Source organism: Hyla sarda, chromosome 1 (assembly GCF_029499605.1).
Source record: "Hyla sarda isolate aHylSar1 chromosome 1, aHylSar1.hap1, whole genome shotgun sequence".
Lineage (NCBI taxonomy): Eukaryota > Metazoa > Chordata > Amphibia > Anura > Hylidae > Hyla > Hyla sarda.
Window position 1 is genome coordinate 402,673,323 of NC_079189.1, and position 22,711 is coordinate 402,696,033.

General features: G+C 42.7%; 1 protein-coding gene and 1 long non-coding RNA gene across 3 annotated transcripts in view; one reads left to right on the plus strand and one right to left on the minus strand.

Annotated features, from left to right (window-relative positions):
• NFATC4 (nuclear factor of activated T cells 4) overlaps nucleotides 1-22,711 on the plus strand; it is a 90,537-nt gene that overhangs the window by 44,343 nt on the left and 23,483 nt on the right. For both annotated transcript variants that reach the window (XM_056528160.1, XM_056528157.1), the window contains 4 exons: nucleotides 6,021-7,110; nucleotides 9,868-10,030; nucleotides 20,781-20,980; nucleotides 21,125-21,297. In XM_056528160.1, coding sequence (XP_056384135.1) covers nucleotides 6,122-7,110; nucleotides 9,868-10,030; nucleotides 20,781-20,980; nucleotides 21,125-21,297 — 1,525 coding nt within the window. In that variant the 5' untranslated portion in view covers nucleotides 6,021-6,121. The remainder of the gene's footprint in view (nucleotides 1-6,020; nucleotides 7,111-9,867; nucleotides 10,031-20,780; nucleotides 20,981-21,124; nucleotides 21,298-22,711) is intronic.
• LOC130277512 (uncharacterized) overlaps nucleotides 1-22,711 on the minus strand; it is a 68,555-nt gene that overhangs the window by 18,417 nt on the left and 27,427 nt on the right. The window lies entirely within an intron of this gene.

Sequence of the window (22,711 nt, forward strand, 5' to 3'; positions counted from 1 at the left end):
TACACTACGCTTATTACACAGTAGTGTGACGGCCGTCGGGGCCGCTGGGGAAAATACAGCTTGTACCGTCTTTTTCTCCCACTATTCTCATTGAAAAACAGTAGCGCCCTACAGACCCCATTGACTATAATGGGGTCCATAGGACCCACTGTTGCCCGTTGCGCCCCGTCAAAATGACGGCCGTAAAACTCTGAAAAAGATAGTTTGACGGCCGTTCTCGACGCAGCGGCAGTGTGAAAGAAGCCTAAGTGTGTTCTTTCCCAGATCCATGCCATGTGGCTGAGAGAGCCTCATAATGCAACTCTATGGAGCTGTCTCAGGGCAAGTGCACAGAACACTCAGAACTCGACTTATCGAAAACTTTTGAGGTCCCTAGGACACAGGTACCTTTTAAATATTATCACACAAATTATCTGAATATAACAAATTGTAAGATTCAACTTGTTTCAGATGATAAAATAATATGTAATTTGGGGTATTATATACATTTAGGAGCCAGAAAGTTTATTAATATCAATCTAGGTCCCAGGTGAAAAAGAGGGACATTTAATCAACAAATAACACGGTATGCCTTAGGACATATAGAAATCAATACTTCCTATGTAAACTATGCACTATATACTAAAATGTACTGTAGGAACTTTATATTGCACATTTTATAGTGCACATTAGTCTTTCCCTTCTTTCAATTTATTCCTATAAGTTCTTTCTTGAGTATTTCTAAATTTGTGTCTATAGTCTCTCAGTTCAGAGTGTTATTGTGTCCACGGATTATTAATGTGGCTGGCTGCGTGTTCCAGCCCCTGTGTTTTCCTCTTTTTCCTTCATCCGTTTATTACTCTGGATATTTGTCTTCCCGCCGTCCCTCTCTTACTTGTTTAGAATATCATTCTTATTTAGATATTCCAACATGTGGTACAAGTTAGTCCCTCAGAGGTTTGGCAGGCGAGCGTTGCCGTGGTGACGGTGATTTCGGCTGGCGTAGTTTGGGTTGGGGGGGTGTAATTAGGTACACATGTCCCTGAACTTCTGGATAACTTTATGGAGCTGAGGGGGAGGGATCCCATGAGCCACAGAGTGTCTGTGAGGAAAGATTTCTGCCTGCTATAAAGGTCAATGAACATTCAACGTCAGCTTAAAGGGAACCGACCTCCTCCTCTCCTCTATAGTTCTTTTTCATACCTTACCCTCTCATTTATATGAGTCTGTATTCCTAAACCCATTCACACTTGTCCTCTCACAGGCAGACCTGATCGTCACTATTCAGATATAAGAATAATGTTGTCACTGGAGTAAAATAGTTTTTAACCTAATGATTTTTCTATACGACTGCTGGCCAACTTTATTTTGTAACTTTTCCTCTTTAAACTAGAGGAACTAGCTTCAAGAAAGACAAATGGCCATTAACTTATAATGACCTGAACCTTTGCTATAGATAAACCTGGTGCCCGAATTTCTCAAACGTGACTTATTTATCTCAAGTGATGGTACACCAAATAGAAAATCTCTCAACGATATAAGAAATCACATATGTGATAACGCACACATATTTTCCATTTCGGTTGACACGTGCAGAAGGTGTGATTGTCACATACTGCCTCTGACGAGTTTGAGTTTAGTTACTGAGAATTCTTTAAGCAACTTTTTACACTTTTTTCAAGACCTTGTGCCACCCTAACTGGGTTATATTTAAAGCTATATAGATTTGCCCAGAAAATGGCTTTTGACAAGTGATAGGATGAAACAAAGCAGCTTATTGTAGACATCAGCTATATGGTTGTAGAGCAAAGGGTAGACAAAATATACAAAGATATGTGCCCCTATTAGAATTAAAGGGACTGCCCTATATGGATACACCTTTCTTAGACTGAAGCCATCCCAGAGACCAGCTGTTATTTCCATGGGAAGCTGCATTTAATATGTCATCCCCACTGCAGAGAAACAAAATATACTGGCCCACATTTATCATTGTCTTTAGACTGTTTTTTGTGTCTAAAAAAGGGGCAAAAAAGGTGCAAGCAGGGTTTTTTTTTTGCGCCTTTTTTTTGCCCCTTTTTGTTTACACATTTCTGCTGATTTTGAGTTGCACTTCACTGATTTTGGCAATAGAAATTATATGGAAGGGATTTATCATTGCACCTTTTTGTACAAAGGAGCAAAAAAAGGCGCAAAGCCTCTGAAAAGTCTCTACATGGTCCCAGACATGGTGTGGCTTTTTGGTGTATGTGTAGACAGAAATTTCAGAAAATGTGGACTTGCACAAAATTTATGAAAGCTCTTTTACCTTTATAAAAGTTGGCGCTCCTACACATTACCAGCACACACAAAAAAAGGTGTAAAAAAATGCTTGACTTGCACTGCAATGATAAATGTGGGCCACTGTGCCTACTCATATGGAATAAAACCATATAGTACATAATTGTGTTGAGGCCAACATAGCAGGAACCACTTTTTTAGCAGCTCTGGAAATGGTCCCTCTGTAACATTCATGTGTGCTAATAGGACATATGGAAATGGATTGTCCTGATGGTAAAAATTCAAATAAATGACATCAGATGAATATTTTTTTAGGTCAAGGTTCATGCGTTGTATTGTGGTGCAACATCATTTATGGTTTTGTTGTGCTTTAAGGCTAGGTTCACACATAGTATTTAAAAAAAAAAGTATTTATTTAGTTTTACAATTTAATTAACAAACATAACCAACAAGGTGAAGCATAAAACAACCACCTCCGTAGGTCCACAGACCAACTCCATCACAATAACAAAGATGCAAGGTATGCAAAAACATTCACCAGCAGGAAGGAAGGGGGCATCTTTGACCCAACCAGAGAAGCCCAACACCGATAGACAAACACACACTCACACAAACACACATCCAGGTCACCCCAATACCCGGCCCTTTCTAGTAAAGAACAGCAGCACGCTATAGAAAACCTTCTGGGACAATCTAGTAGGAGGGTCAGCCAACACATCACGTAAAAGCCAGGGGGTCCACACCTTGTCAAATTTCTTAGGGTACTTACAACTCACATACAATGCCTGGTACAATGGTACATATTTGTTAACCGTATTCAGCCATCGAGACAGAGGGGGAGGGGAGGTATCCTTCCAAGTCATTACTACCACTTTACGGGCACAGAACAGCAGGAACCGGATCTGTAGGTGTCTATGCAAACTAGAGACCACCTCATTAATAACTCCCAACATACATACCACAGGGGTAAGTAGAAAAGGGAAGTCCAAATTATCTGCCAGAAACATCATCACCTCCCTCCAGAAGGAGGATATGACAGGGCACTCCCAGACAGCATGCAAAAAGGTTCCCGACTTCTGAAGAACAACGAAAACATAGGTCAGACGAGGAAACACCAATACACTTCAGCTTAGCAGGGGTATAATACAATCTGAAGACATAGCTAGACTGAATCAACATGTCTCTACTACTAACTATGGTGGAATAGTACGAGCCTTCAACCTCTTTCCACTGGCACTCCGGAATACCAGCCACCCATTTATGAAAGGCTTCTGATAATGGGCTAGGTTCCAGCGACTTGAAGAGAGAATAGGACTGACTAAGCGGTTTAGAAAGATCTGTGATGCCCAAGAGAAGCTCCACATCAGAAAACACAGGAGTAAATGTCAGGGAGCCAAATTGTGCCTGAACCGCATGCCTAAGCTGAAGATACCTATAAAAGGCATTTCCAGGGATGCCATAACATTCCTTTATGTCCCAAAAGGATAAGAAAACCTGATCCTCCCAGAACAAGTGGATTACAAACTTGACTCCATGAGAACCCCAGAATCTGGCTTCCTGTATCCCATGCAGGTGAGGTAAATGTACATTCCCCCACAAGGGTGCTCTAGGAAATACCAGAGGCTGCGGAAATTTGCTCGACACCACGGACCACACTTTAGCTATAGTTTGTAGGGGAATAGGAAAGCAGGAGTGAGAGTGATACCTGTAGAGCAAGTTAGTGAGAGCTTCGTAGGAACCCATAAGTGCTCCAGCCAAGGCAGTTGCCGAGTTTGACAGATCCAGGTCAATCCACCATGCTGCATAAACCAGTTGAGAGGCAAGAAAATAGTTATATACATCAGGGGCAGCTAGGCTGCCATACCGTTTAGGAGCCTGGAGAAGAGCCCGACTAAGTCTGGGAGGCCTTCCCTGCCAGTAGAAGGATCCCAGAGCATTACACAGTTTAATGAAATATTTCCATGCAGGGGGATCATGGGAGCCAAATAAAAAGGTAAAGAAATTTAGGGAGGTAAATATATTGATCCTTCCGGCCAGAGAGAGAGGGAGTGAGGACCAAGCAGTCAACCGCTCCACAAGGGCGGCTCCAAATTCAGGGACAGATATTCCACCAGGGACGCAGTAACCTCCAATCCCAGGTATCTAAAATGGGGGACCACTTGCACCCCTGTTGAAAGAGAGGAGGGGAGAGGGACTCCAGGCGAGAGTGCCGTTAGAGAGGATTTATCATGGTTGCCCGACGAGCTTGAAATCGAACTAATCCGGTCAAGTAGGTCGATAAGAGACCCTAGAGAACCCCCTGCATCTGCTAAATACACCAGTGTGTCATCCGCACAAAGGGAAACGTTCTCTACAATAGACCCCCCGGGAATCCCACTGATAGTGGAATCTTTACGGATGGCAGCCGCCAAACGCTCAACTGCCAGCGCAAAAAGGAAGGGAGATAGTGGGCATCACACATAGTAATTTGATAACTATTTGGATCAGTATTTATAGCCAAAACCAGGAGGGAAACAAATTCTGAAAAAAAAACTCTTAAGGAAAGATTTTTTTTTGTTTGTTTGTTTGTTTTGGACCCAATCCTAGATTTAGCTAAAAATACTGACCAAAATGAGGGCCAAACACCGACCATAAAATGTGTGTGAAATATGATGTTTATTATAGTGGTATCCAGAACCTCTGCTGTATGGTAAATAAATCCTATAGAGAAATTTAACAGGTTTTCCATATGGTTTAGAAACCTGAAACCAACTTACAGTATGCAGCACATGATTCTGCAAAATGACTATTAAAGGAGTACTCCGCTGGAAATTTTTTTTTTTTATTAACTGGTGCCAGAAAGTTTAACAGATTTGTAAATTACTTCTATTTAAAAATCGTAATCCTTCCAGTACTTATCAGCTGCTGTATACTCCAGAGGAAGTTCTTTTCTTTTTGAATTTCCTCTCTGACTGACCACAGTGCTCTCTGCTGACACCTCTGTCCATGTCAGGAACTGTCTAGGGCAGGAGCAAATCCGCATAGCAAACCTATCTTGCTCTGGACAGTTCCTGACATGGACAGAGGTGTCAGCAGAGAGCACTGTGGTCAGACAGAAAAGAAATTCAAAAAAATAAAGAACTTCCTGTGAAGCATGTAGCAGCTGATAAGTACTGGAAGGATTAAGATTTTTCAAATAGAAGTAATTTACAGAGGATATGTATCCTCAGTCACCTCCTTTCCCTCAAGCAAGCTGTTCAAATATTCTTTTTCCTGCTGTAAGATTCGTTTTTTCTGTATCTCAGGAATGGTAATATAAGACTGTGTTTATTTACTGTCTCACAATACAGGGACACAATATTGGGATGAGACTCTAAATGTCAAGAAATGTTTCCCTGTAAAGAGAAAAATGAATACCAAGAGACCTGTCGAAGTCTCATACTCCCATGACTCAATTGGATATTTTTGGTTTCATAGTGCAGATAAACTGTTGATCATAGTTTTACAATCAGAACACAGAGCTCTTTGTCCTAATGTGTATGTAGCTAAGGGTTATATTTCAGCCTTTCAAGATCAAAAGGGTCAGTCATAATGAATGCTTGTATTAGCAAGAAATATTAAAGGTAAGTCTAACTGTATGCTACAAAGGCGGAAAACTAATAAAGTGTCAGGTTCTTTAGCCAATACAAAACAATAATAAAGTTTAAAACTTAATTAAAACAATTTTAAATTAAATTCAGGGTTAATATTTGTTAACATTCTATTTCTTTATCATACCACTGCAGATCTGGAATCAGATGATCCTTCAGTATGCAATGATGTGAGCCCAAACACCCTGACCCTTAATCCACCTAATACCTGTGTTTCTGGAGGAGCAGGTAGTGGAATGGGATGTGTTAGTAGGGCAGGCATGCACTCACCACCCCCAAGACGATCCTCAGATCATGAAATCAATGGAACATTCCTCAGCCAGCCTTCTCGGTTCATTCCACTTGGGGGATCACGCTTTCTTGAGTGTCCTAGTATACGTATAACAAGTGATTCACCCTCAAATAGTGATGTAGAACAGGAAGAGCAAACTAGGGGAGATATTTGGGATGACAGACCACATCGTGATCAACTCTTCTTGCCCCCAGATCCTTTTGGGTATCGAGACTCTTTCCTTAGCCCAAGCCCAGCAAGTAGCCATTCTTCATGGAGCATCCTTTCTTCTGAAGCATCCTCTTGTGATTCTCTAGGACAAATGTGTGAAGAGGTGGAGAGAGAGCTTAATGAAGCTGCATCTCGATTCACACTAGCTTCCCCCCTTGGATCCCCAAGAGGTTCACCAAAACCCTGGAGTGTCCATAATGATGAATTCTGGCCAAGTGGTCCTTCTGGTCCTTCAGCTTCATCTCGAGAAGAACTACTATCACCATATCCTCAAGGCCAAATTTCAAGGCCTAACTCACCATGTGGCAAAAGGAGGTACTCAAATTCTAATGAAGATGGTATCCACCATACCAGCTCACCTTCCCCTTCTCCTTCACGCAGAGGAAGCCTAGGAGATGAAAATCTGTCTTCTGAAGCTGAGGCTTCCCCTAAGCCTTCTGAGCACAACCAACAAACAATAGTAACCTCACAAGAAAGAGGAGATAACATTCCACAAAAAGCCAGAAGAACGTCAGCAGAACAAACAGTCGCCCCTGTTAGACCTGAGGAATCTTCAAGTCCTGCAAAGAGTTTTTCCTCTGGAGCATCTGTATGTGTAAGTGACGAGAACAATGTGATGTTCCCTCAAACCAGGAAAGAAAATGTAGGGATGGATTATTTGGCTGTGCCTTCAGCATTGGCTTGGTCTAAAGCAAGAGTTGGAGGACAGAGTCCAATTTTTAGGTAATGATTAAAATGTATGCAATTTCCTTTTTGTGAAGATCGGTTTCTGTTTTATTGTCCATTATTTAATAGAAATCACTCCTTTGAGGTTGCTTTCACAAGTGTCATATTCATGCTGTTTTTTTCAGAATATTTTGAAGCCAAAAGCAAGAATCAGTGTTAGGGTATATGCACACGGCAGATTTTTTGCAGAATGCCTGAACCAAAAATTTCTGGCAGACATTCCACTGACAGCAGTTGCCGTCAGAACTTGCTGGCACTAAGATCACTTGGAAATGTGCCGTCTCCATAGAGGCAATGCATTTTCATGTGGATTATGTCTGCGGAGGCCGTAAATCCCACGGTGAGTAGTGTTGAGCGGCATAGGCCATATTCGAAATCGCGAATATTCGCGAATATATGGATGAATATTCGTCATATATTCGCGAATATTCGCATATTCGTAATATTCTCGTTTTATTTTCGCGAAAATGAACATATGCGAAAATTAGCATATACAAAATTAGCATTATCGAAAATTCGCATATACGAAAATTAGCATATGCAAATTTTTCGTATATGCGAAAATTCGCACACACAGTAGTATTAGAGCCTTCTTTACACCACACAAGCTGGAAGCAGAGAGGGATGATCACTGTGATGTGTACTGTGAAAAAAAAAATAAAAAAAAATAACGAATATTCGTAATTACGAATATATAGTGCTATATTCGCGAATGTTCGCGAATTCGCGAATATGCGATATTCGCGAATAAAATTCGCATTGCGAATATTCGTTAGCAACACTGACGGTGAGCACGGTGCAGCAGAATCCCATTGAAAACAATGGGATTTCCAAGTGGAATTTGTTTGCCAGATTCCGCTTGGATATTTTGCCGTGTGAACTAGGTTTTACAGGTTTAAAGGGAGGTAAATTATATAGTAAAACAAACTAAACAACATGAACTATTTTAAAAAAATATATACTGTTTAACAATATATTTATTCTATGGAATGTTACTATAATTATGCTTATACTACACTGCTCCAAAATATAAAGGGAACACTAAGATAACACATCCTAGATCGGAATGAATGAACTAATCGTATGAAATACTTTTATCTTTACATAGTTGAATGTGCTGACAACAAAATCACACAAAAATTATCAATGGAAATCAAATTTATCAACACATGGAGGTCTGGATATGGAGTCACACTCAAACTCAAAGTGGAAAACCACACTACAGGCTGATCAAACTTTGATGTAATGTCCTTAAAACAAGTCAAAATGAGGCTCAGTAGTGTGTGTGTGGCCTCCACGTGCCCGTATGACCTCCCTACAATGCCTGGGCATTCTCCTGATGAGGTGGCGGATGGTATCCCAAGGGATGTCCTCCCAGACCTGGACTAAAGCCTCTGACAACTCCTGGACAGTCTTTGGTGCAACGTGGCATTGGTGGACGGAACGAGACATGATGTCCCAGATGTGCTTAATCGGATTCAGGTCTGGGGAACGGGTGGGCCAGTCCATAGCATCAATGCCTTCCTCTTGCAGGAACTGCTGACACACTCCAGCCACATGAGGTCTAGCATTGTCTTGCATTAGGAGGAACCCAGGGCCAACCACACCAGCATATGGTCTCACAAGGGGTCTGATGATCTCATCCTGGTACCTAATGGCAGTCAGGCTACCTCTGGCAAGCACATGGAGAGCTGTGCAGCCCCCCAAAGAGATGCCACCCCACACCATTACTGACCCACCTGCAAACTGGTTATGCTGGAGGATGTTGCAGGCAGCAGAACGTTCTCCACGGCATCTACAGACTCTTTCACGTCTGTCACATGTGCTCAGTGTGAACCTGCTTTCATCTGTGAAGAGCACAGGGCGCCAGTGGTGAATTTGCCAATCTTGGTGTTCTCTGGCGAATGCCAAACATCCTGCACGGTGTTGGGCTGTAAGCACAACCCCCACCTGTGGATGTCGGGCCCTCATACCACCCTTATGGAGTCTGTTTCTGTCCGTTTGAGTGGACACATGCACATTTGTGGCCTGCTGGAGGTCATTTTGCAGGGCTCTGGCAGTTCTCCTCCTGCTCCTCCTTGCACAAAGGCAGAGGTAGCGGTTCTGCTGCTGGGTTGTTGCCCTCCTACGGCCTCCTCCACATCTCCTGATGTACTGGCCTGCCTCCTGGTAGCACCTCCGTGCTCTGGACACTACGCTGACAGACACAGCAAACCTTCTTGCCACAGTTCTCACTGATGTGCCATACTGGATGAGCTGCACTACCTGAGCCCCTTGTGTGGGTTGTAGACTCCGTCTCATGCTACCACTATAGTGAAAGCACCGCCAGCTTTCAAAACTAACCAAAACATCAGCCAGGAAGCATAGGAACTGAGAAGTGGTCTTTGGTTGCCACCTACAGAACCACTCCTTTATTGGGGGTGTCTTGCTAATTGCCTATAAATTTCCACCTGTTGTCTGTTCCATTTGCACAACAGCATGTGAAATTGATTGTCAATCAGTGTTGCTTCCTGAGTGGACAGTGTGATTTCACAGAAGTGTGATTGACTTGGAGTTACATTGTGTTGTTTAAGTGTTCCCTTTATTTTTTTTGAGCAGTGTATAATTATTCTTCACTTTCTAAAACCAAATTATTTTTCTTTCTATATTTTCATATTATATAAGTAAATAAATATAGGTTGCTATTATTATACCTATACTATGTGTACCATTCCAAATGCAAAGTTATTGTTTTTTTTTTTTTTTTTTAATTAGGTCATCGTCTTTACCACCTTTGGACTGGCCACTTCCCTGCCAGTACGAGGGTTTAGAATTGAGAATAGAGGTACAACCCAGGACCCATCATCGAGCTCATTATGAGACAGAAGGGAGCCGAGGTGCAGTGAAGGCTTCACCCGGTGGACATCCTGTAGTCAAGGTAACTTTAACATACTATATCCACATTTCTATACTGTATCTAACACTGAAGTAATATCTAAGCTATATGTAGCATGCACCATTTTAGGGCATATGAACCTGATAAAAGGGTGTCACTCACACAGTAATGTCCATTATGCGCCTGAGTGTAAGGCAGAACACCAGAAAGCATCTCTTTCTCTCTATCTCTATTTTTCTTTCACTTGCAAGTCAGATTATTTTTGAATTTCTTGGTTGATAATTCATTTGAATGCTGAGCACGTAATACCACATTTCTCCAGTAGCGGCCACTACAAGAAAAATGCATGACTGGCTGCATCTACACCCATCAATAACAACTAATCAGGGCAATCAGCTAATCACCAGCCATTCCCAAGCTGCGAGTGCACTGTGACGTCTGGCATCCTCATAGCATAGTACTGTAGATCCTGCTTCCCTGTACTGATCCTCCACTGCTGCAGAATGGAGCTCCACTCTGCATCTAGACCCCTCTCCTCCACAGTGAAATCTCTCTCCTAGGCAGAGATATTTTATTTCACAGCTGCACAGACGTCACGGTGCACACGGTTTTTGGGAATGCCCTGCGTGCACCAAGCTCTTCAATTTGCATATTCAGAAAGCCTGGATATATATCGGAGGAACAGAGGCACCGATCTTCAAACTGTAAGTACCATTATTACTAGCCAGTCATACATTTTCCCTGCAGTGGCCGCTACAGGAGAAATGTGGCATTACAAGTTCAGCATTCAAATAATTAACCAACTACGAAATGTAAATGAGCTGACTTGCCAGAGAGAGAAAAAAAGAGATAGACGGAAAAAACATAAAAATTAGATGCTACTTAAGTATGATAATGACAGATTCCCTTAAAGCTGTATTACAATGAGTGCCCATTTTTCCAGGCCAAATGTCATATTTTTTAATCCCAATTATGGCGGAAAACTGGACTAATTATATTTAAGTACCCATCCCTCAATGATGTATGTGTAGTAATTAAAAAAAAAAAAAAAGGTTAGGCTATATTTATATACAAGTACGACCAAGACATGCCTGAAGACATAGGGGCATATGTGAGTGTGCAGTGTGATATATATGTTTGTGCATGTGTGTTACCGTATATACTCGAGTATAAGCCGACCCGAGTATAAGCCGAGACCCCTAATTTCAACCCAAAATCCCAGGAAAAGTTATTGACTCGAGTATAAGCCTAGGGTGGGAAATACCTCATCCCCCTGTCATCATCCAGACCCGTCATTAACATCCTCATCATCCCCTTGTCATCATCCCACACATCCCCCCTTCATCATCCCCTTGTCTTCATCCCACACATCCCCCCTTCATCATCCCCTTGTCATCATCCCACACATCCCCTTATCCCACACATCCCCCTTCATCATCCCCTTGTCATCATCCCACACATCCCCTTGTCATCATCCCACACATCCCCCCTTCATCATCCCCTTGTCATCATCCCACACATCCCCTTATCATCCCACACATCCCCCCTTCATCATCCCCTTGTAATCATCCCACACCCCCCCCCTTCATCATCCCCACCCCCCTTCATCATCCCCACACCCCCCCCCCCTTCATCATCCTCTTCTCATCATTCGCCCTCAGTGGTCTTCAACCTGCGAACCTCCAGAGGTTTCAAAACTACAACTCCCAGCAAGCCCGGGCAGCCATCGGCTGTCCGGGCTTGCTGGGAGTTGTAGTTTTGAAACCTCCGGAGGTCCGCAGGTTGAAGACCACTGCGGCCTTCAACATGCGGACCTCCAGAGGTTTCAAAACTACAACTTCCAGCAAGCCCGGGCAGCCATCGGCTGTCCGGGCTTGCTGGGAGTTGTAGTTTTGAAACCTCCGGAGGTCCGCAGGTTGAAGACCACTGCGGCCTTCAACATCATCCAGCCCCTCTCACCCCCTTTAGTTCTGAGTACTCACCTCCGCTCGGCGCTGGTCCGGTCCTGCAGGGCTGTCCGGTGAGGAGGTGGTCCGGTGGGATAGTGGTTCCGGGCTGCTATCTTCACCGGGGGCGCCTCTTCTCCGCGCTTCCGGCCCGGAATAGAGCCGTTGCCTAGACAACGACGCATCTGCGTCGTTGTCAAGGCAACGTGACTATTCTGAGGCCGGGCCCGAAGCGCTTAGAAGAGGCCTCCCCGGTGAAGATAGCAGCCCGGAACCACTATCCCACCGGACCACCTCCTCTCCGGACAGTCCTGCAGGACCGGACCAGCGCCGAGCGGAGGTGAGTACTCAGAACTAAAGGGGGTGAGAGGGGCTGGATGATGTTGAAGGCCGCAGTGGTCTTCAACCTGCGGACCTCCGGAGGTTTCAAAACTACAACTCCCAGCAAGCCCGGACAGCCGATGGCTGCCCTGGCTTGCTGGGAGTTGTAGTTTTGAAACCTCTGGAGGTCCGCATGTTGAAGACCACTGCGGGTGGGGGAGTTCACTCGAGTATAAGCCGAGGGGGGTGTTTTCAGCACGAAAAATCGTGCTGAAAAACTCGGCTTATACTCGAGTATATACGGTAAGTTATGTGACCTTTGGAAATCTCTATAGGTATGTGTTTACTATGCATTGTGCAATAATGCAGTGTCATGCTTCATGGCTCATGAAACATTGAAACCATTTCCTTCCAGGAGATACAGTATACAGTATAAAATGAACACATGCAGAAAAACAAAACTACAAACATATATATATGTTGCATTTGGATAGTTTTAAAGGAGTACTCCTGTGGAAAACTTTTTTTTTTTTTAAATCAACTGGTGCCAGAAAGTTAAACAGATTTGTAAATCACTTCTATTAAAAATTCTTAATCCTTCCAGTACTTTTTAGGGGCTGTATACTAAAGTGAAATCCAAAAAAGAAATGCATTTCATCTGATGTCATAACCACAGTGCTCTCTGCTGACCTCTGCTGTCCATTTTAGGAACTGTCCAGAGCAGCATATGTTTGCTATGGGGATTTTCTCCTGCTCTGGTCAGTTCCTAAAATGGACAGCAGAGGTCAACAGAGAGCACTGTGGTTATGACATCAGAGGAAATGCATTTCTTTTTTGGATTTCTCTTTAGTATACAGCCCCTAAAAAGACTGGAAGGATTAAGATTTTTTTTTAATTGAAGTGATTTACAAATCTGTTTAACTTTCTGGCACCAGTTGATTAAAAAAAAAAAAAAAAGTTTTCCTCGGGAGTACCCCTTTAACATGATCCCATAGAATGTGAAAATACATTTTAGAAAGTTTTGTGAATTTATCAGAAAAGGAATAAGCTAAATTCTGCATGGACATAAGTATTCAGTCCCTTTGCTCTGAGGGTTTCCATAACTCTTCATCATCTCTGAAATGTTTTTACACCTACATTGGAGTCACCCATGGTAAATCAGTTGCAGGGCCAGCCCAAGACATTGTGCTGCCTGAGTGAAAAAAAAATTAAAAATACTTGAGAAAAACTGGAAAAAAAAATGTTTGTTAGGGTTTATTTTTTTGTGCCATGAGCTGAAGTTTTTAAGGATTTGGTGTCTCTATGACTTTTTGATCACTTTTTGTTCCATTTTTTTTCTGGGACATCATGTGACCAAAAATCATCAATTTTAGCATTGGTGATTTTATTTGTGTTTACGCGGTTCACCGTGCATGATCAGGAATGCCATAATTCATCCACGGAGCATCAGGAACGATGGGTAAGTCCCCATTCTTCTCCAGCAACCCATTTGCAGCCAAGGATTACATTGTGGAATGCAGATGGGTCCCCTAGACACGAGGGATTACCGGCATTTAATGTTTAAATGCTGTGATCGCTATTGATCACAGCCTTTAACCATATAAATGACAGACATTGGAGCCAGCTCTGATGTCCGTCATTACCGGCAGATGTCAGCTGCTGATATCAGCAGGGATCTGCTGGTTATGATGCTGGGCCGCGTCACCCAGCCCATAAGGTTACCAGTACATCATGGGTCGGGAAGGGGTTGATAATTTTCTCAGGAGGCAATTTACCGCCCCTGTGAAGGTGTCCCCTTGGTCCAGTGGACCAAGTGGGACCCATTGTAGGGTCGGCCCTGTTTAGTTGATTAAACATGGTATAGAAAGACACAGCCCTGTCTATGTAAGGTCTTACAGCAGACAATACATATCAGAGACATATCAGAGGTAAAAAGTACTGCCTATACTGTTAGAGACAGGATTGTGTGGAAGCCTAAACCTAACGAAGGTGACAAAAACATTTCTTCTGCACAGTGGCCAAACTAAATAATTGGGAAAAAAGGGCCTTGGCAAGAGAGATGGACAAGAACCCAATATTCACTTTGGCTAAGCATCAAAGATCCTGTGTGCAGATGGGAGGTCAACCCCATCACTACGGAAATCTTTGACCATTACGACCTAAGTTTTAGCCAAAGTTGCATTGTAGCCCTAGTCTCGGGCTTTTAAAGGACATCTGCAGTGCTGGGCAAAAAAACTTTTTTTTACCTCCTTTAATAGGTCTTTGAAAGACCTTTCCAACGATGTCTCCCCCATCAAAATTGTCCCAGTCTTTCTCCCGTTATCAGCACATGAATTACGGAGGAGAAGTGAAAATAAAACTACATCTCCCATCATGCCTTGTGCTTACTTCCTGTAAGCTGCTGCCCTCCCCCTGTTCCATCCCCCCGAGCAAATTATTATATTGTAACACCCACATCTCCCTTCCCTATGCATACACCCTCCCCTTCTGCTCATCTCCCCCTCCCCATGCTGGCTCCTGTCCAGTGATGAAGCAGCTGCCTCCGTGGTCACTGTAGTGTGGGGAGTGGAGAGTGGAGAGTGAAAGGAAAAATGGTAAAAAAAACAACATAATTGTTTGTCTATAAAACTGTCCTGATAGGGGTCCCTCCATCTTTTTCACAACTACAACTCCAAGCATGCCCAGTTATTTTATATGCTGTTCGGTCATGCTGGGAATTCCAGTGGTGCCTCCAGCTGTTGCAAGACTACAAATCCCAGCATGCCCTGTCAGCTTTCTGCTGTATATGCATGCTTGGAGTTGCAGAGGTGACTCCAGCTGTTGTAAGACTATACATCCAAGCATGCCGTGTCAGCTTTCTGCTGTTCGAGTGTATAAAGGAGTTGTAGTTCACCAACACCTCTACTGTATCAGGAGACTCCTGGGAGTTGTAGTTCACCAACACCTCTATTGTATCTCTGTAATCTCCTGGGAGTTGTAGTTCACCAACACCTCTACTGTATCAGGAGACTCCTGGGAGTTGTAGTTCACCAACACCTCTACTGTATCAGGAGACTCCTGGGAGTTGTAGTTCACCAACACCTCTATTGTACCTCTGTAGTCTCCTGGGTGTTGTAGTTCACCAACACCTCTACTGTATCAGGAGACTCCTGGGAGTTGTAGTTCACCAACACCTCTATTGTATCTCTGTAGTCTTCTGGGAGTTGTAGTTCACCAACACCTCTATTGTATCTCTGTAGTCTCCTGGGAGTTGTAGTTCACAAACACCTCTATTGTATCAGGAGTCTCCTGGGAGTTGTAGTTCACCAACACCTCTATTGTATCAGGAGTCTCCTGGGAGTTGTAGTTCACCAACACCTCTATTGTATCTCTGTAGTCTCCTGGGAGTTGTAGTTCACCAACACCTCTATTGTATCAGGAGTCTCCTGGGAGTTGTAGTTCACCAACACCTCTATTGTATCTCTGTAGTCTCCTGGGAGTTGTAGTTCACCAACACCTCTATTGTATCTCTGTAGTCTCCTGGGAGTTGTAGTTCACAAACACCTCTATTGTATCTCAGTAATCTCCTGGGAGTTGTAGTTCATACACCAGTGTTTCCCAACCAGGGTGCCTCCAGATGTTGCAAAACTACTACTCCCAGCATTCCCTGGTTGGGAAACACTGGCATACACACACACACATAACAGGGACTACAACTCCCAGCATGTGTCATTCAGTAGTCCCCCCCCCTCTCACACACAGAATCATCTCCAGTATGATATTTATTCCCTGTAGTCTATACACCACCAGCCCGTGCAGTGTAATATGTCTCCTTCACACACATGTCCTCCCCTCCCTGCTCTGTGGTTTGCTCTGTGTTTCCCCCATGAAAACTTGAAACCTCCCCGTGAGAAGTGAGGTCCTATGTAGACAGAGCAGGGGAGGGGGAGGAGCTGTGGACGTCCTCATTCTCCCCCTGCTTGAATCTTACAGATAGGGGCGTTTCTGAGGATGAGCCTATGGCTGCCTCAGAAAGCACCCGCTCATGCATATGCATAAGCAGGGAGGACCTGACAGAGGCTAGGGGGAGCACAAACACTGCTGGGAGGAAGAGATCTCCGTCCCCAAGATGGCGGCTGCAATGTAATGAATAGGGGACGGACGCAGGACTACTGGGCTATGCTGGCAACTCTAATATCTCAGAAACGGCTGCATATAGGTAAATAGAACTAATTGACTGAATTGTATAACTTTTGTTTGGGGAACATTTGGGCAGGGATTTCTGACCACTACAGTTGTCCTTTAATCTACCACTACTGCCACTTTGGGGGTATCCAGCATGCATAGCTTTATATTAAAAATAAAAATTATACTGCATGGTATATGCTTTTTTACAGGATCCTGTTTTAGGGCAAATACAGAGGTCTCCACTATTGTATACAGCAGAAAGACACGAACCTCAACAGAGGCCACTTGAATGGAAGCCAATATGAGATAGGGTTTTTGATCCCAAAATTTACGTTTTAACAAATGTATATTACAAATATACAAACAATGTTATTAGCTATGTTATATAAAAAGTTTTTGCAAATGACACTGCCCTTTTATTAGGGGAAAATGAAAGGAAAGATACAAGCTGGAACCATACATGTGGTTTCATGTCAGACAGTTAAAAAAAAACTTGAATCCAATTACATTTCCAATTCCAGGTTTGAAAAAAAAAACTGTTTTATGAACATTTTGTAAAGAAAAAGTTGTGTTATATGATATATAGTTTTGATATGATGTAAAAAACCTTGGTAGTGACGCAACATCCTGCCATAATAGCATTATGTGTGGATGTGTGGAGCATATGTGAATGTGTCCAACCCGAAAACTAAAGGAGGCCGATGTTATAGACTAAGCTAGGTGATATGCAGAGTAAGTATACATAGTGCTGACTTTTATTGGATAGTGCACAATACGGACTGATCTGATACTCATGGTTTTAGATTCTTTGTGACTTTCCTGTATAGTAATCCAAGCCTGAAAGCCAAGTCAATCAGCTTGTATATCTAAGAGGCGGGGGATAGCGCTGTGGGTAAGGAACAGGCTCTAGCATCATAAAGCTCATTGGGTGACAAGATGATTCCCAGCTGTTCTCATCTCTTCTCTTTCCCACGCTTGCATTCTTACATACTGTATAGTTGAGCTTCTAAAAGGACATTAATGCTTGCCTGTGCTCTCTTTATACACAATCTACATCTTCTTCCCCTCTAGAAAAAATAACTACATCAACTTCATACAAAAATATGCTTTATAGAATCAGTGCAGATTGTCAAGTGCCATGGTCTTAAACAGGAATAAAATGCATAAAAAATGATGTCATGTCAATTCTGAATGCAAATTTTAAGACAAATGTTTTCTATTCATATCAGTAGAAATTGTGGTTTTCATGTAACTTTAATGTGAAATTAGGGTCATAAATCCAGATAGGCCCAGATTTCTAAATTTAAGAAAAAAAACTGCCTGATTTGCCCACAACAACCTATCAAAGCTCAGCTGTCATATCTTACCGAGTTGTGGTAAAATGAAAGCTGATCTGTGGTTGGTGGTTATGGGCAAATCAGACAGTTTTTGCACTCAGACAGACTGATAAATTTGGTGTGCACAAAGACCTAACCCACCCAATGACATAATAACAGTACCATGGGCCTTGGGCTGTTGCTCCCTCCAAAACACCATTTCAATAGTTCACACAGGAGAGAGTACACAGAAAATTTTCATGCAGAAAATCTGCAGTGAATAAGTACCAAAAAGGTATTTATACACTGGACTGCTTTATACCTCTATAAAATACTGATACAGTTACCAATTACCAGTATGCAAGGAACAAGTATTATGACATGCATACTATCATTTTGCGGTTATTGACCAAATCCAAGACTAACACTATATGAAAGACAAATAATACCACCACACTATGACCACAAATTATCAGGGCATAGGGGAAGATTTTTCAAAACCTGTGCAGAATAAAAGTGGTGCAATTGTCCCTAGAAACCAATCGGATCACTTCTTTCAGTTTTCAGAGGCCCTTTTAAAAATCTCTCTCTTTTCCTCTACACAGATTTTAATAAATCTCCCCCATAGTGACTACATTGCCACCATATTCTTACTAGATAAAACCCAGTATACCAAGGGCAATCTTACCAATATATCCACTATACACTATACAAGGGACAAAAAAATGGTACACATTTTACCACCGCCTAATGACTGAATGTCACTATACACAATCCAACATTACTTCCATAGTGACCATATTGTGATTACAATACAGTTACATCAAGTGACTTACAGTTCTTTTATTTTAGTCATCTTTCCCATTAGGCCCAGACTGCCATGATGACTTCTTCTGGTCACCAGTTATCTTTACAATGTCCCTTTTTGACCCACACAGTATTAGTGCCTAGTTACCCCTAGTATGTGCCCACACACACACAGTAGCTGTCCCCATCTAATATTGCACCCTCACAGTAATTTGTTCCCAGTAGGGCCCATGCAGAGTAGGTAACCTCCAAAATGTTCTTAATTTTCCCCATAACAGTGTCCTCACACAGTAGTTAGCCCCATAAATAACCCCACATGTTGACTAAGGCCTACCTTTGATTACTCTTCTAACAAAAATGTGGGGTCCCTAAGAGAGGGATCTGTGAGAACCAATCTTTCCCATGTTATCACCTCTTCCACTATCCATTGCCCATCCTACCCCACAATCTATTCTAGAGTACAGGCTTAATGTTCCAGGCCACTTCACAGGCCTATAGGGCAACCAGTTCCCACTGTACTTATTGACTACCCCTCAAGATTAGGATTCCCCCTTAAACCTTCAAAATTGAATTTACCTACAGCTTTCTCCAGGTCTGAACACTTAACTATTTACTCTTTACAAGTTCTCTTTACAAGTTTACCCCATCACAGTTCTCAGTCCTTATTACACACAGGCTGACCATGCCTCAGCCTACACCACTTTAGCAGTGGCCCACACAAAATACGGTAAGCCCCCTACTTCCACCCACAGTTCCTTCCTAGCCCCAGGATATCATAAGGGGTCACTCACTGTCTGCTTCATGTCCAGGTCCCACCTGTGAAAGCAGTACAACAGCTTCTCCAAGAGACCACCCTTTCTGCACAGGTAGCTCTCCTCATCAGCTCAAAACAGTCCTGTGCCACATCTCCCAGTATCCAGTCCCCCAGCACCTTAGCACCTTCTCAGCCTCCAGTCCCCCAGCACCTTAGCACCTTCTTAGCCTCCAGTGCCCCAGCACCTTAGCACCTTCTCAGCCTCCAGTCCCCCAGCACCTTAGCACCTTCTTAGCCTCCAGTCCCCCAGCACCTTAGCACCTTCTCAGTCCCCCTACCTTCCCTATAGAAGAGGAAGCTAGCATTCTGATGTCCGAGCTCTGGCATATTTCTTCATACACACAGGCAACCAGCACTTCCACTGCATTTCACAAGGCCATGTCCTAACTCTCTCTTGTTTATACAAGAAGCCTAGCTTTTTAACACTACATCAATGTTTTTTTCTCTTAAGTGTGGTATAGTGTTATATTGTGCAAAAGTAAAAATGAAATTTAAAAAAAGCTTTATAAATTTGTAATCACCAAATGGGGAACTGTGAAAATTTTAGATGCTGTATTTTTTTCAATGTCCTTAAAAAAGTTAACAAACATTAACAAACAAGTTGCTCATCCTGCAAAAAAAAAAAAAAGCCCTCAAATGGCTATTTGGCTCTTGTAATACAACCATGAAAAAATAATCACAATGTACAAATATATGAATGGACAATACAGGGAACTTTCTAGTGATTTTTTTTTAAACCTAGGCGGGTAACCATAACAAGGGGGCAAACAAGTTCAAGGGAGAGGGGGGGCTGGCTGTTTTTCTGGAAAAATATAATATCTCAGATTATGGATACAAGATTTATGAGGATAGAACTTTGATCCAGGGATTTATTCTGATGACCATATTGGAGTCGGGAAGGAATTTTTCCTCTATCACGGGGCATAGGGGGTTTTGCCTTCCTCTGGATCAACACAGTAGGGTTTTAGGTTTAACTTATTGGACTCTTGTCTTTTTTTCAACTTACAAACCATGTAATTGCAGTATGCGTGAATACTGGTGTGGAGTGTCCGAAATCAAAAAATCTAAAGAGACATGTTGTCATAAGAAAGTCATAGCAGGGCAGTATCAGAGAAAGTTCACATGGGTAATAACCGCTTGGCTTTTGGTGCGGAAACCACAATCATTTTCATGCCAACAACCATGCAATGTCACCTCACTCAGCTATGCACTGAAGCTCCCAGTGAAGTCAATGGAAGCTTAAGAGCTTGAACCCCCCGTCCACTTCTACCACCACCACTACCACCACTGCAACCACCACCAGTGTGCACATAGTCTTAAGTTTTGAGATTAACGATAGAGAATATTAACTGTGGCAATAATTTTTATAACAAACAGTTTTTAATGGCACATAAAGATATATCTAATCCCATGCTTTGCAGCTTTTAGGCTACAATGAAAAGCCACTTAACCTTCAGATGTTCATTGGCACTGCAGATGAGCGCAACCTGAGACCTCATGCCTTCTACCAAGTTCATAGGATCACAGGAAAAATGGTAGCAACACCCAGTTATGAAGCTCTTGTGGGAAGCACCAAAGTTCTGGAAATGTCTCTTCTGCCTGAAAACAACATGTGTGCCAAGTAAGTTGTATGTCACAAACAGGAGGGAATTTCACTTAAGTGACATATTTATTTTCACCATGATTTACATCTATAGGCTTTTTGATGAAATGTGTTTTACTGATTTGATACGTTGATGGATATTGTATATGTCTGATGTTCCAGTATAGACTGCGCTGGAATCTTGAAACTCCGGAATTCAGACATTGAGCTAAGGAAGGGTGAAACAGATATTGGCCGCAAAAACACCCGTGTCCGTCTTGTGTTTAGAGTACATATTCCACAAGGAGGAGGAAAAGGCATCTCTCTACAAGTGGCCTCTATACCTATAGAGTGCTGTAAGTAAAGATTGTAAATATTATATAGTACCATAAGAATATCATCAGTTGTGTAACTATAGGATATGCAAGAGTCTCGGTGCACCTCAGTCCTGGTGCCTGAATAAATATAAAGGCCTCTCAGCACTTCCTCTCTGGCACTTGAACTTGAAAGGAAAACATGAATTTATAATCATTTAAGAGAAAGGTATACCGTATTTTTCGCCGTATAAGACGCACTTTTTCTTCCCCAAAACTGGGGGGAAAAAGTCGGTGCGTCTTATACGGCGAATACACCCCTATAGCGGAGGTCCCTGCGGCCATCAACGCCGGGGACCTGCGATCACGGTGATGCCCTGTATTAACCCTTCAGACGCGGCGATCAAAGCTGACCGCCGCGTCTGAAGGGAAAGTGACACTAACCCGGCTGTTCAGTCGGGCTGTTCGGGACTGCCGCGATTTCACCACGGCGGTCCCGAACAGCCCGAATGAATAGCCGGGTTAGTGCTTACAGGACACCGGGAGGGACCTTACCTGCCTCCTCGGTGTCTTCTCCGTTCAGGGATCCCCTGTATGGCCGCAGATTGAAGACCACTATTGGGTTCAAAATCTTTTTTTTTTTAGATTTTGCGCCTATAAATTGGGTACGTCTTATACGCCGGTGCGTCCTATAGGGCGAAAAATACGGTAATTTGTTTTGTAGGTTTTGTCATTATCAGTTATCTGCCCATGTCTGTATCTCTGAGCACGATATAGAGCTGACAGGTCTCTTTTAACACCAAGATGACATTGCGCGTAAATGCATGCCCTTGCTGTCTGTTACTTAACGAACCAGGACCTACATGTATGCGCTAGAGCATTATATAACTATGAAGTGTGAACAGGAGATGGGCTTACTAAATAGCAAAGAGTGTTGGCTGCTCTGTTTGTCATTAAGCTTTTAGATGCCGTGATCAATGCAGATCACAGTGTCTAAAGCATAAATTAGATTTAGCTCTGGTTAGGTCCATCAGCTCAGTAGGTTCATCAGACTTCCACAACGTAATCGCGGTTGTCTGATGAGCTAAATTGGTGGGGGGAGGGTCCCTTTACTTGCCTCCTTCCGCCGGATTGTCAATCTTATGATGCAGCCTGGGAGAACCAGGTTGTATTAGAGGAACGCCGATCTCACTGTATAATGCTATGCAATAAGCATAAAATTGTCCAGTAAATGCAGTCTAATGATTGCATCAGACTGCCTTTACTGGAAAATGTTATGCTTATTTCATAGCATTATACAGTAAGTCTGATGAAAAAAAAAGTCCCCCTATGGGAAAATGTAAAACAAAATTTTTTTTTTATTAAATTATATAAAAGATCCCCCTCCCCAATAAAAAATTTAATCATTCTTATTTTACCATTTTCTTTCAGATAGGTAAAATTAAAGGTGTCATTA